The sequence below is a fragment of the Pristiophorus japonicus genome, chromosome 15 (assembly GCF_044704955.1).
Source record: "Pristiophorus japonicus isolate sPriJap1 chromosome 15, sPriJap1.hap1, whole genome shotgun sequence".
NCBI lineage: Eukaryota > Metazoa > Chordata > Chondrichthyes > Pristiophoridae > Pristiophorus > Pristiophorus japonicus.
The window spans coordinates 20,862,879-20,878,217 of record NC_091991.1 but is presented as its reverse complement, the minus strand read 5'-3'; the positions used below and the strand labels follow the sequence as shown (position 1 = coordinate 20,878,217).

Genomic DNA, 15,339 nt, shown 5'->3' with positions numbered 1-15,339 from the left:
TTTAGCATCATAGAAAGTCAAACCAATCATCATTTTTTGTAAAAAGGGATCAGAAGCAAGAATTCTGTGATAGAAAAATACAATTGGTTATTATAATTGATCTGTGACTTAATTAACATAAGCCATTGAAAATGGGAATTGTACTACAGAGAGAAGCAATAGAAATTGGGTCAATGTAAACGTTTCTAAAAGCATTTGTCCTGGTAATAATTTTTTCTTCTAAATATTCCGTGATCGTTGTGGTGTGAGGTGGGGTAATTGAGAAAATCGGGCCACAATATCCTGCCAATTCCCTGAGATTGTACCAATGGTTGCTACAGATGTGAAGCAAACTCCATTTTGGAAAGGGAAGTGTTTCCAAAAGTCATTTAATACTGTCAGGAATGATTGCTCTAATGAGAGATACACAGATGATATTATCAGTCTGAGCTTCCAAGGGAGAGGTTTTCCTTCCAGCCGTGAGAGTCAGAAATCCAGATGTAGCTGCCCACGAAGATTCCACCTTTAAAATAAATGGTTAAGAAATTGTGGTCAGTGTGTGCCCGGATTTCTGATCTGTGGTGAAGTTTTTCCATTGCTGGAGTGGACGCATAATAAAATTAACCCCATTACATAGAGGCATGTGTTGAAATCGATATTGTCGCACGTTGTCCTAAGAATCTGAGAAAGTCTGAATATTGTATTTGCTGGGTTTCAGTCTGATTTGTTTTCATTCAGTTGTCCTTCGGTGCTCCTATCAGCAATTTGTTGTCCAATAACATTGCTATTCTTTTCAACAGAACATCATTCTGGATATAGAAAATCATTTGAGAGGACATTTACAGGCAGACTTTTAGCCCTGTTTGTAATTAGAAATCCTATATTTCAACAACAAAGCAGAGCTCACTATTGGACTTTTCTCTTTATTTTATTTCTCTAACTCTAATATTGTGGGGAGTGAAATTGCCCACCTATTGCAACCTGTATCACTGCTACCCGTTTGTTCAGGTTTATGCAGTTAGTAGTCATCTTGGATGTAATCTCAGCTGTGCTGAATTGGTTGATCTCAGCCAGGCCATGGTACAAACACTGCAGTTGGTCTTGCACTAGGACGAGGAAAATCAGCCAGGGATTACAGATTGATACCTAGCGTCCCTTGCTGGAAATGCACGAGTGAATATTGTATAAATGAAGCTGTGTTGGGCAGTAATGCACGCCTACGATCAAATATCCCGCCAGCACTCACTTGTATGGTTTGTTTGAACAAGGTATTGGAGAGCAACGGCTGCACAAAAGAGTCAATGCCATCAGAAAGACTTATTCACGGCCATCAGTCGTCTCAAAGCGCTTTACAGCCAATGAAGTACTTTTGGAGTGTAGCACTGTTGTAATGTGGGAAACGCGGCAGCCAATTTGTGCACAGCAAGCTCCCACCACAGCAATGTGATAATGACCAGATAATCTGTTTTGGTTTCGTTGATTGAGGGATAAATATTGGCCACGACACGGAGGATAACTCCCCTGCTCTTCTTCGAAATAATGCCATAGGATCTTTTACGTCCACCTGAGATGGCAGACAGGGCCTCGGTTTAACATCTCATCTGAAAGACGGTACCTCTGACCGGGCAGTACGCCCTCTGTACTGCACTGGAGTGTCAGCCTAGATTTAAGAATGTTGCCCACTGAGCCACAGCTGTCAGGAGAGGAAGGGAGTAGGGATTTAAAAAAAAAAACTGCTATTAAACAAACACCATCAAAAGTATAATTAAGGATTACAAAAAGTCATCGACCTGAAACGTTAACCCTGTTCTCTCTCCACAGATGCTGCCTGACCTGCTGAGTATTTCCAGCATTTTCTGTTTTTATTTCAGATTTCCAGTATCCGCAGTATTTGGCCTTTGTATAATTAAGGATATAAGGCCTTTATAAACTGCAGTCTTTAACCCAGAGCTAACAACAGGTTTGGATTGATAATATTAGGATATATCTTCTATCTGGATAATCAGCTGTAAGTTGAGCAGTAATGATTCTTGTGTAAAGTACAATCATTAAAATCTGTAAGACTAACAATGACTCAGTTTGCAGGGCATTGTATTAATAAAGCTCCAGTCTAAAATATTCTACCGAGCCAATAATTATTTTGTTGAAAAGCCTTTAGAATGAATTAATGATTAAGCAAATACAGTTTTTTAATACTTAAACATACCATTTTACAGAAATATAGTAAACCATGTTTCTGATGATTGTTCCAGTATCAAGCACTGACTGTTCTTCTGAACACTCTTTTGATTCTTCAGTTCTTAGTTGTAATAGATAATGTCTTTGCCTGAAGATTGTAGAAGTAGCCAAGAGAATATTTATATTGATGTTCATTTTCGGATTTCAGATATCAAAGCAAACTCTTGGTTTATTTTCTAATCCTCAGGAAACATCTTATTTCTAGAGATCGCAACTTTAAATATGGTATAATACGGATGATCCTTAAAGGGGGGAAGATTTAACTCCCTCTACCCGGCAGAAACCAGGCATTACACGAGCTAAAACCAGAGCCGCAAACTTACTGCTGGTCTTAATTTTTTAATAAATTGGAGCTCCTATATGTAGGAGCAATGTTCCTGTTAAGAGGTCCCTTGTAGCCTGCTCACTGGCTTTTAAATGGAAAAATTGCACGTGTGGAATTTTGAATGTTAAAGGGACCGTGCACCCAAAAATAAATTAGTGGGAACACTGTATAGGACCCCAAAGCCATTTCTACACCATACTGGGCAGAGCGACTGCCATTGACACTCGCTAAGTAGAACTTGTTGGCCAAAGAGAGTGGTTAACCTGTGGAATTCTCTACCACAGAAAGTTGTTGAGGCCAGTTCATTAGATATATTCAAAAGGGAGTTAGATATGGCCCTTACGGCCAAAGGCATTAAGGGGTATGGAGAGAAAGCAGGAAAGGGGTACTGAGGTTGAATGATCAGCCATGATCTTATTGAATGGCGGTGCAGGCTCGAAGGGCCGAATAGCCTGCTCCTGCACCTAATTTCTGTGTTTCTATAAAAAACAGTGAGGTGCTCAAAGGGAAGTTAAAAATTATATTATGGTCATGAGGAGCAGGATGGCTCCTCCAGGCCTTACTGCGATCGTGGCCTTGCCTTGTCTGCAGGCCACATGATATTGCGCCGGCTCGAATCCAGCAAATTGCATCAGGACACCCAGATCTATTTAAATGAGGCCTGGCTCTTTAAATGGTCCAGCCCTCCCGATTCACACCCCGGACGCTCAGCCCGCGTGTTCTGCCAACCATCCACTCAAATGATAACATACCCCCTTTAAAGGCATTTTTAGTTATAGAGTAATTGTGATGTCAAATACTTGTGTGAGAAAATTTCAGTGAAAATAAATTTCATAGTTTGATGGCTAGTTTCAGCCGGTGGGGTATTTTGATAATTATCTGGCAAAGTGTGTACATTTGCTGCTCAAACATGAATGCTGCATGTTTCAATGTTCAGCATCATAATTTGCGCTTAGCAACAGGTTAAGACGTCCAATCAGATGCTTGTGATAAATTTGAATAATTTAAACTAATTTACGATGAGCAGGGATGAAGTATTTGATTAGAAGTGTGGCTCTGTCGTGGTTAAGTTGCTGCACTAGTAATCCAGAGAATGTGTATTCAAATCCTGCTGTGGAACTTGAGAATTTGAATTCAGTTTTTTACTGATGCCAGCATTTTATTAAAGAGCACATGAAGCTGTTGCATTGCCATAAAAACCCATAAAAATTTCAGTGAAAATAAACCGCATAGCTTGATGGCTAGTTTCAGCCGGTGGGGCATTTTGATAATTATCTGGCAATAAGTGCGTACATTTGCTGCTCAACCGTGAATGCTGCATGTTCACTAATGCCCTTTAGGAAAGGAAAGCAGTGGCCTTTACCTGGTCTGGCCTATATGAAACTCTAGTCTCACGCCAATGTGCCGACACTTAATTGCCCTTTGAAGTGGCCTAATAGGCCATTCATTTATATTAAACAACTACAAATACAGCATTTCAAGAAGGTTCACCATCACCTTCTCAGGGCAACTTGGGATGGATAATAAATACTGGCCCTGCCAGCGATAACCACATTCAGAGAATGAATTTTTAAAAAAAACGAATGAATGTGAAGTATCTGAGGAAGGAAAATGTGGACACAAATTCAAGTGGAAAGACACCTCGGTATTTGTGAAGCTGAATTGTTTTTACACATTCCCATCAAAGAATCAACCAAATATAAAGCATCTTTGGTACAAAGTATGCTCTATCAATCACAGCAGCATGACAAGAAGGCACGTTAAACCAACAAATTTGCACAATATGTATGGAGTGCAACGGATTGCTGTAAATACAACAATGGCCTCCAAAAAGTATCCAGATGAAAACTGAATATAATTAATCATGATCCGCGTCACAACAAAGAAGCTTCAAACCCCCCCCAAAGATTTGTTGGCCCAAAAAGATGGTTGGAAAACCGTTCAGTCTGGTAAGTGGAAAATAGAATTAACTTGAAAGCAAGGCTCATCACATTTAAAAAAAAAAATCTGTTTGTTAACAACAGTTCGTGAATTTATGAAATCACATGAAGGAAGTCCAGTGTCCATACTCATCTGTTGAATTGTGTAAATTGATGTGCGTCTCTCCACCACCTGCATCAATCTGTCTTCATGTTCAGTCCAAAGTCATTTCTGGAACAATGCCTTTATGTCTTCATAGATGAGCCACCATCCAGGTCTACTGTGTGCTGAAACAATGACCATTTTGGAGGACAGCGACGGAAGAAGATAAGGCAGTGATAACCAGCAAAGCCACTGAAGAGATGCCATGATGTTTGACAACTGGGTCTTGTACTGTGCTGATGAGTGGTGGAAGGACCATACTCCTTACAGCACTAAGCTATCACCATTCAAAGCACCATCAGGCTTTTCTGCAGGGCTTCTGGGGCCCAGCATCCAGTTCTTGGGCTAATATTGCTCATGGACAATCCTTCGACTAATAGTCCTACCAAAGCTTGGCGGCCACTGTCAATAACTCTATAAAAAGAACAGAACATGGATTAAAATGCGTTATGATACCATATTCTTTTTCATTTCTCACTCTATTGTTACATGTGTTGTTCAGTAGTGAACAGAACTACTCTGTTAATTGCAACACTGCACAAGTGTCTCTTAAAATAAATCCTAATCATCCACAAATAGTGCATTAGGTTGTAGTGATGGCAACTGCACTGGAATGTACATTGGTTTTACAGAAGAAATAAAAATTAAGTTAACCTGATTTATTCAATTGATCCTTAAAGTTTATCTCACTTTTATCTGCAGTGGTTCCATGCCAGTTTTATATCTCATTTCAGAAGTAGAGTTGACTTCTGCCTGTCAGCAGTAATAAAGGCTAGTCTAAATGTGATATAGAGCATTGGTGGAGTACAACACTTTACATTTAGCAGACCATGTGACAGTTAATTAGATCCAATCCCTGCTCCCTAATAATTGGCTTAAATTATATTTTTAGTGCACCAGTCTAAAATATTCACCGCTATGTTAAACCTACATCAGAACACACAAGCTGGCATTAATACGTCACTTTAATACCATTTACTGCATGATAGAAATTTAATATGAAACATAACAAGAATCTGCAAAACTGAAAAAAGTATGCATGGTGTGTTAAATAGTTAGCAATTCAAGGCTATTCAGCACAGTGTGATGAAAACTTATTCGTGATTAAATGCGATAGGTCGTACCTTCAACTCAGTCAGATGTTGGGACTGTCCCTTTGACTCACCACAAGGGTGATTGCTAATTGCAGTTCTCCTTGTACATGCACATTGCTTATGATGATGTAGCGCGAAGTATTCTACTCATTTATTACTAAAAGACTATGTGGATCCTCATCATTTCTGAATTAAAAAAAGACACTGCCACCATTTCCCACATTACAACAGTGACTATATTTCAAAAATACTTCATTGGCTGTAAAATGCTTTGAGATGTCCGGTGGTCGTGAAAGGCATTATATAAATCCAAGTCTTTCTTTCTTTCCATTTCTTACCATCTAAGATCTGATTGAGAAATCTCCCTTTCTCCCTAGAGGATCCACTGAGATGATGGATCGACGCTCTATATGTACGACAGACTCAAAGAGATAGGTTCGAAACAATTCATTCTGGCAAAAGCAGGGGAAGGTCTGTTCTTAGTTGCCCAAGACAGACTCATCAAAAACCCAAAAGTCTCTGGCCTTTATACAGATTTAGTGGGCCGGTCTATAATGAATCTTTTGAAGTGACAGTGATCGAGAACGCTACCTGTGACAGTAACACAGATGTCTCTACAATCTTTGAAATGACAATTTAACTGCCACAAATAACACACGTGTAAGGCAAAAACAAATAACGGAATTTGTTACCGCATTTGGTTCGGTCAAAGAAAACATTCAATTCACAAAAGCACAGAAACATTTGTTAACATGAAAGACGAGAACTTCGTTCTATCACAGCACAGAATTATTTGTTAACACATTTGTTAACATGAAAGGTGGGAATTCAGTTCAATCTCAGCACAGAAACATTAGTTTAAAACACTTGTTAACCCTTAGCAGACTGTTTGCTGTGTGAGCTGATCCCTTCATCTTCCCGAGCATTTGGTTCCCCTCTTGACTTCTTTGAATGCGTTATCTCTGCCTCTTGGAATGTGTTTATTTCTACAGGTTTGATTTTATGGGCTCTTCTCAGCATACTCCACATTCTTTAAGAGTTAAACACATAAACTGTTCCATGCATTCCTCCACAATCTAAGATTCATTTTCCTATCATAGTTTTACATATCATTCCGCTAATTCCTTAACCGACAACATTTTCCATCCAGCAAAATAAAATGGCAGACTCTCTAGTTGCTCGGCATAGTGATCCAGTATCAGAATCTGGGGTAGGAGGACATGCAGCTGTCACTCTACCAATCATGCAGTTGGTGGAATGTTATTTAAATCCCATACTTTTCAGGCAAAAACCAGAAACTATAGAGTAGTTAAAAACCAACTATTTCGAGTAAAGGAAAACAGTTTAAAGGGTCTAATTTAGGCCCAAATTAAAGCATGCTGTTTCTTTGGGGAAAAAAGTCTTTAATATCCTTCCACCAGTTAATTAATTTATAATACATTTACTGGCATCAATACCCCCAGCAGAATTAATAATAGCCAGTTCCATTAAGGTAACCGGAACATGGAATGCAGAAATCCACTTCAAAGATTAAATCACTATTTTTTTTTAAGCTTCAATTTATTTTTTAATATGTTGTGTATGGCACAGAACAGTAACCTGCAAATCAGGAGTTCAAGGCAGTTATATAAACCTTGAGGTTCACTTAGACTGTCATCATGCTATTTAAATGTATTTGTATAAATTGTATTTTACTCATGAACCATTATTATTATGCATGCGTTAGTAGTACATAAGCTCAATTGCCCTGGTATCAGTAGCAATTGTTCGAAGCAGCAATTCAATGCTCAAGATATATCGAACATGATACTGTAAAATACTAACTCTTTGTACTGATACATTACAGAATACCCCCAAATGTTAGAGACATAGTCTACTGCACTGGGATTGCACTCATGGACGACAATGTGTGGGAGTTTATCTGGAGCAAATACCAATCCTCAACTGCAGTTTCGGAGAAGAAAATTCTACTGGAGGCTTTAGCATGCAGCAAAAATACGTTTTTGCTGAACAGGTTAATCAGCCATTAAACTGTGTTAAACCAGAAAGTCTTAATGTCTTTTTCAAAATGAAAATATTTTAACGCCGATATAACGGATTTGTCTTTTCAGGCTTCTTAACCTGTCGCTAAACTCCCAATTAGTTCCTGATCAGAATACCATAGATGTTATAATTCATGTGGCTAAATATCCAAATGGACGAGATTTAGCTTGGAAATTTTTCCAGGATAAGTGGGCCACTTTTAATGCAAGGTAAATGAAGCAAAATTATTTAGTGGAATCATTCACTGGAAATATTCAGTAATATCACAAGCAAATAGACTTTTTTTTAATTGAAAATGGAGCCAAAATAAAATGCCTGATTTAGGCAGTGAGCATATGTTATTAATTAATATTTATAATTTTTTACAGATATGGAGAAGCTTTGTTTATGAACTCCAGACTCATTAAAGGTGTGACAGAGTTCCTCAGTACAGAAGCTGAACTTAATGAGGTAAATAGTTCCAACACACTTGTTAGAACTTGATTTTGGTTATCGCTCTTAAGAATACGATATTCAACAAAAGAACAGAACAAGTCATATCAAAAGCTCACCTTTGCACTATTCATATTGATCCCAAAACTGTAACAATAAATTGCCTGCATTCTATTTATTTTAGAGTAATTGATATAATACATCAGAGGGAGAAAATCTTCAAACAACGAAGTTGGAGTTGAAATCCATTTAGGTCCGTTTTTGAACCTCAAATGGGTGCTGCACATCCCAACCGAGAAGTCCAAGGCCGGTCCAACATTGGACCTCGGGTTCGCTGGTCTTACTTTGATGATATGCCTGTTGCACCCACAGGCAGCTCGGCCATTTTAAGAAATTTAATATTGAAGCAACTCGATGTAATATCAGGCTTTGTGTCATCTATGTTGGCCCAAAAGTTAAGTCCTGGCAGAGGAGGTGGAGTGGTACTGGTTGGGTGAAAACGGGGCGATTGGGATACTATGGAGATGGAGGAATTCTGTCGTTCCACAGCAACAATTTTTAATTAAAAAAACACATATCTGCCCCCTAAGGAAACCTTAGCAGAGTAGGCCCAGTACATGCTCTGCTTATCCCTATCCAAGTTCCTTAACCCAGGCCTTATCTCCCGCATTTACATATGTAAAGTGTTTAACGCCTGTTTTGGGCAACCGACAGGGACTCCTAAAATATCGCCTGATCCTGTATCGGGTCAGAAGTCTTTCATGTGTACTTTGGGTGCAGGATGTTGGTCCTCGAAATTGGGTCTTCTGGTGCCTGCAAAATTGGTGCAACTAGGTCCAATTTCTATCCTGTTGACTTCATCAAACAATTCCTAATTACAAATTTAGATTGCAAATGTGCAAGGTCATGGCAGATCTATAGTTACAGAGATTTGTCAAGAGCACATGTCATTATGACAACATAATTACCACCCACAGATTCAAGGTTAAATTACCTGATTATATCATATTTTGTAAACAAACAATATTAGAAATCCCTTATTAAGGCTTCCTCTCATTTTAGTTTTCTCCAAGGCTTCTCATTGAGTACACAGGAGGGAGTCGAGAGAGGGAGCTATCTGCATATCATCATCATAGGCGGTTCCTCGAAGTGAGGATGACTTGCTCCCACACCAAAAGAGGGATGAGTTCACAGATGTTTCAATGAAGGACCCAATATTCCAGATCCTGCACTATATCCTGAAGGGTGGAAGATGCCTGTGCACCAGCCACCACACGGGCTTGACAGAGCTAGGTCTTGGTCCAGTGGCAAGGGTTAACCAAGTTGACTGGAGACCAGCTCTGCTGCACAGACCTAGCGCACATACATATCGCAGTGTGGGCTGGTCCGTGCTGCCCCTGGGCCCCTGGTCCCAAACTCACGCTTTTACCAGGCGTAAGACTTTTAAGGACACTCGCTGGGCGGGAGTTGGGCAACTAGCCTGAATCTCCGTCCGCAAAGGCCCTTATCCCGGGGATGCGTGTAATCTAACAAAATAAATTTTGACAGATTGTAAGTGCCAGGTTGAGGTGCATGCGTTTCGCACATTGTACGCACCCGGAGAGATCGCAGTTTTGTGACTTCTAAGTTCTACAGGGCAGAATAAAAATCATTTTTAAGATTTATTTTGTTTAAGAAATAATTTTAAAAATCCATCTTGAATTATAAGATTTTGAAATCCTCTCCTTAGACTGAGAGAGCTTTGAAACGTGTTGCATTATATATGTTTACTGAGCCTGATTCACATGAGAACTCTTATGCTGTGATATTGAGTGACCAGTAAAAAGTAATCTGGTACATGGTGCAAAAAGTGATCTTTTTAACAGAAGAAAATGAAGCTCGTAGCAAAATAATTATAGCTTAGAAACTCTATGTGGAACATATGCATTTATTTTGTATTTTATTTACTTTAAGCATAATCTACCATTTGTTTTTGTTGCTCTGTTCCTTCACGATAAATGTGGCCTCTCAATGGCCCCAAGTTTCCACATGATTTGCTCCTGATTTTTAGGAGCAACTTGTGTAGAACGGAGTATCTTAGAAATCGGAATTCTCCACATTTAGTTTGCTCCAGTTCTAGTCAGATAGAACAGTTTCACTTTGGAACAGAATTTTTTTTTCAAAAGGGGGCGTGTCCGGCCACTGACGTCTGATTTCAAAGTTTTGTGAGTGAAAACGTACTCCAAACTAATTTAGAATGGAGTAAGTGAAGATTTTTGTACGCTTGAAAAAACCTTGTCTATACTTTAAAAAATCAGGCGCAGGTTACAAATTAGGCGTAGGGAACGAGGTGGGGAGGGGGGGGGAAGGGAAGTCATTAAATTCGACAATCAATCCTTAGTTATACTTATACAAATATTATACAAATAAATCCAACCTGAATAAAAATTTATAAGCAAAAAAAAGATTAAATAAACCATGTTCCTACCTGTGTGAAAGTGCTTCAGGCAGGCCTTTCAGGCAGCGGTGTGGCGTCAGTGTCTCGACGGCAGCGGCAGCAAGCAGCCTTCGAGCTGAGCTGCGGTGCTTGAGGCAGGCCTTCATTCACCGCGAAGATGCAGCACCCGGACGGACTTGAGGCCATTCGGCCATGGGATTGCAGCGGCATCAGTGGCTGGTCGGGAGCCGAAGAATGAACACAGGATACACGCAGCTGCAGATTTAAAATTATATAGGCCGTTCGGCCACGCTTATGGGGCGGCGTCAGTGGCTCGAAGGCAGCCGAAGAATCAGGAGCGGACGTGAGGCCATTCGGCCATGGGATTGCAGCGGCGTCAGTGGCTGGCCGGGAGCCGAAGAAAGAACAGCAGCAGCCTTCGAGCTCTGAGGGGGACTGAGGCCATTTGGACAGGGAGAGGCAGCCACATTGACATCTTTATATTTAAATTTGCAGAATGGGTGCTGCATTGTCAACACCACATAGTATGCAATGGTTTGCTTCCTCATGCAAGAAATTCTTTGTTCTTGGTGGACGTTGATCCATTGCAAAGTTGAATTGGCACTTTTATTTCTCCAAACACACAGTCCTTAATTCTGCAAGTTTAGCAGTGAAAAGCTGAACTCACTGATTTCAGCAGGTGATTTATTCAGCAGTGCTGCTAAAAGCACTCCCTCACACACAGAAATATCAAGAAAATTAAAATACAAGCCTTTGCAGGGGTCCAAGAAACAAATCTTCACTTTTTCTGCAGTACTTTTACTTACCCCTCCTACTTACAAAATCGGCGCGAGTGGTAGGCTCCGCCCTCTGTGCGCCGCGCCAAGCAGACATCGAGCTCGAGAATACCGCACTTTTTTTCCGGCGCCGTTTTCGGCGCGAAAAACAGGCGCCCAGCTCTGAGGGGCGCCTTTTTCGCCGCGTGTGGAAACTTGGGGCCAATATGCTTGCGACGTGAATTTGATCAGTCGGAGCAGAAGTCCGCCAGAGTGATTCAAGTAATTCAGACGTTTCATGCAATTGAACTGTTAATTGCTCTTATGTCACTGGAACATAGCAGATTTACAACATTTCAAACAGTTAAAACAAATTGAATTGGGAAAGCAGCTAAACAAGCCGGTTGAAGCTGCCTCGTTGTAGCAGCAAACTATTTCTTAATTGGTGTTATAGCAGAAAACAGTCATTCATTGAGAAGCTGCAGTCTCAACTCCAGAAAGCAAAGGAGGCCATTTTCAAATGCCGCCGACTGCATATCTCGTCTGTAGTTGACAATCAGCGAGGGCTTCTCACCTGCCCCAGCTCTGCTTGATGCAGTTCTCAAGCGGGCCTGTAAATGGGTGACCAGCAAGCCCACTTGTTTTGGGGAAACGGACGGCAGCACCTCCCAAACCTGCGACCTCTATCACCGAGAAAGACGAGGGCAGCAGGCGCATGGGAACACCACCACCTCCACGTTCCCCTCCAAGTGGCACACCATCCTGGCTTGGAAGTATACCGCCGTTCCTCCATCGTTGCTGGGTCAAAATCCTGGAACTCCCTCCCCAACAGCACTGTGGGAGTACCTTCACCCACATGGACTGCAGCGGTTCCACCCTCTTCTCAAAGGCAATTAGAGATGGGCAATAAATGCTGGCCTGCCAGCGACGTCTACATCCCATGAACGAATAAAAAAAAAATCGATATATATATACACACAAATTGAGGTCCAACGTTGGTTCCGAGACACGTTTTGCAATTTTCAGGCACAAACAGACAGAGTATGCCGTGTCTGTGCCGTTTTACCAGGTGGTGAGCAGCCTAACCATGGTCCTTCAAGGGATCGCTGGAGGCTGCTCAAGAAAAGGCCCAGAACATTTTCTGGTAAAATTTTTTTGACGTTCCTCCTGGTTCCACAAGAAGTAGTGCAGTCCACTGCTGACCCTTGCTCGAACCTCTCTGGGATTGGCTGCCTCGCTCAGGCACGAACTGCCACCAGCTCAACGTGGCTAAGCCTGTAATTGGAGAGTTGCAGCGGGGGAGGGGGGGGGGGGCCACCGACATTCAAATGAGACCCGAACCTCAAAATGGTGTGAGGCGCCCGATGCCAGCTTCAGGCAGGTGGCTCCACTTGCCCGAATCTGGCATCGGGCGCCTCCCACCATTTTGAGGTTCTCCCCCCATTTCGGGTAGAGGTCGAAAACCCCCCCCCCCCCTCCCGCCCCCTGCAATTATGTTTTACAGGGCATCACATCTTAGACAGGTACAGTTCAAATTAACTTTGCAAAGTAAAAGCAAACTGAAAAGGTAGAATTGTTGGTGCTTTTTATTTAATCAATCTGGTCTGTAAAAGGCATCATTCATTACAAGCTGGGCTCGTTTACCACAGCAAGCTTTTTTGCAGTTCCAAGCTACTCATAAAATGCTTTCAATTTTGCAGCTAAAGGACTTTATAAAGAACCTCGGCGAGGGAACAGATGCGTCGTTCTCACAAGCCATTGAAATTGTGCAAGCAAATGTTCGATGGCACGGTCTCTTTGAAGAAGAGCTGTTCCAATGGCTCAGGAAATCCCTGAACAGTTAATTTGTAACACTTCTAAATATTTATAGCATGACGTATTTTGACGCATTTGTATTATTTTAAAAATTCTCTACTTTTGTGAGAAAGGGGAAAAAGAGCTGCACTGCAGATTTTGCACTGGTTAATTTTCTGCAGATTGCAACATTCCTTCTGGGAGGAGGATAAAAAACGATCCACTTAAAAAATTAGACATGACTTAATGGGACAAAGAATGTTTTTACAACTAGTGCATGTTAGTAACAGTCAGTGGAGAAAAGTATGGATTGAGATGTATTTTATGCATGATTGTTTTTTCCCTTCCGTATTCCAGCATGCCAGCTTTCAAAATTTTCCATTTTGTGTATTTGCAATGTTCTCGTACCGAAAAATGGTAATATTATGCAAATGTTTTCAAGCACAATGACTGTTAAGGACAATCAATATGGAAATTGGACAATGTAATGCAGCCTACAGAAATACGCAGATGTGCTTAAAACCATGATAATTGAATGTTAAACCCAGTTTAAACACAGTACAATTTGAGAAGCATTCCACAGAATACTGAGAGAAATAAAAAGAAAACTTGAATTTAGCCCATTTCATGTTAATATTGTGGATTTTCTAATTGAAAACCTATAGCATATGTATTTTAAACTGAAAAATATGGAATTTTAACTCTGTAATAAAATTTTGTACAGTAACCTATAATACATTGCTGTTTGGGTTTTTAGAAAAATACTTTTTTCACCCCACTGCCCTTCACACTGGTATAAGTTTCCAAACAGAGCTGACAGCCTTTGGAACTTCTCCCAAATCACTATTACATAAGAACATAAGAAATAGGAGCAGGAGTACGCTATTTGGCCCCTCGGGCTGATCTGATCTTGTCCTCAACTGATGGGATTGAAGGCCGATAAATCCCCAGGGCCTGATAGGCTGCATCCCAGAGTACTTAAGGAAGTGGCCCTAGAAATAGTGGATGCATTGGTGATCATTTTCCAACATTCTATTGACGCTGGATCAGTTCCTATGGACTGGAGGGTAGCTAATGTAACACTACTTTTTAAAAAAGGAGGGAGAGAAAACAGGGAATTATAGACCGGTTAGCCTGACATCGGTGGTGGGGAAAATGTTGGAATCAATTATTAAAGATGAAATAGCAGAGCATTTGGAAAGCAGTGACAGGATTGGTCCAAGTCAGGATGGATTTATGAAAGGGAAATCATGCTTGACAAATCTTCTAGAATTTTTTGAAGATGTAACTAGTAGAGTGGACAAGGGAGAGCCAGTGGATGTGGTGTATTTGGACTTTCAAAAGGCTTTTGACAAGGTCCCACACAAGAGATTAGGGTGCAAAATTAAAGCACATGGTATTGGGGGTAATGTATTGTCGTGGATAGAGAACTGGTTGGCAGGCAGGAAGCAGAGAGTCTGAATAAATGGGTCCTTTTCAGAATGGCAGGCAGTGACTAGTGGGTTGCCACAGGGTTCAGTGCTGGGACCCCAGCTATTTACAATATACACCAATGATTTAGATGAAGGAATTGCATGTAATATCTCCAAGTTTGCAGATGACACTAAGCTGGGTGGCAGTGTGAGCTGTGAGGAGGATGCTAAGAGGCTGCAGGGTGACTTGGACAGGTTAGATGATTGGGCAAATGCATGGCAGATGCAGTATAATGTGGATAAATGTGAGGTTATCCACTTTGGTGACAAAAACAGGAAGACAGAATATTATCTGAATGGTGACAGATTAGGAAAAGGGGAGGTGCAATGAGACCTGGGTGTCATGGTACATCAGTCATTGAAAGTTGGCAAGCAGGTGCAGCAGGCGGTGAAGAAGGCAAATGCCATGTTGGCCTTCATAGCTAGAAGATTTGAATATAGGAGCAGGGAGATCTTACTGCAGTTGTACAGAGCCTTGGTGAGGCCACACCTTGAATACTGTGTTCAGTTTTGTTCTCCTCATCTGAGGAAGGACATAAGAACATAAGAACATAAGAATTAGGAACAGGAGTAGGCCATCTCGCCCCTCGAGACTGCTCCGCCATTCAACAAGATCATGGCTGATCTGGCCGTGGACTCAGACGTTCTTGCTATTGAGGGAGTGCAGTGAAGGTTCACCAGACTGATT

The 15,339-nt window shown here is 41.1% G+C and overlaps 1 protein-coding gene across 1 annotated transcript in view; it reads left to right on the top strand.

Moving 5' to 3' along the window:
• LOC139281421 (thyrotropin-releasing hormone-degrading ectoenzyme-like) overlaps positions 1–13,537 on the top strand; it is a 165,401-nt gene extending 151,864 nt beyond the window's left edge. The window contains exons 16-19 of the mRNA XM_070901585.1: positions 7,565–7,732; positions 7,830–7,970; positions 8,130–8,211; positions 13,086–13,537. Coding sequence (XP_070757686.1) covers positions 7,565–7,732; positions 7,830–7,970; positions 8,130–8,211; positions 13,086–13,229 — 535 coding nt within the window. The 3' untranslated portion in view covers positions 13,230–13,537. The remainder of the gene's footprint in view (positions 1–7,564; positions 7,733–7,829; positions 7,971–8,129; positions 8,212–13,085) is intronic.
• The last annotated feature ends 1,802 nt before the right edge of the window (positions 13,538–15,339 follow it).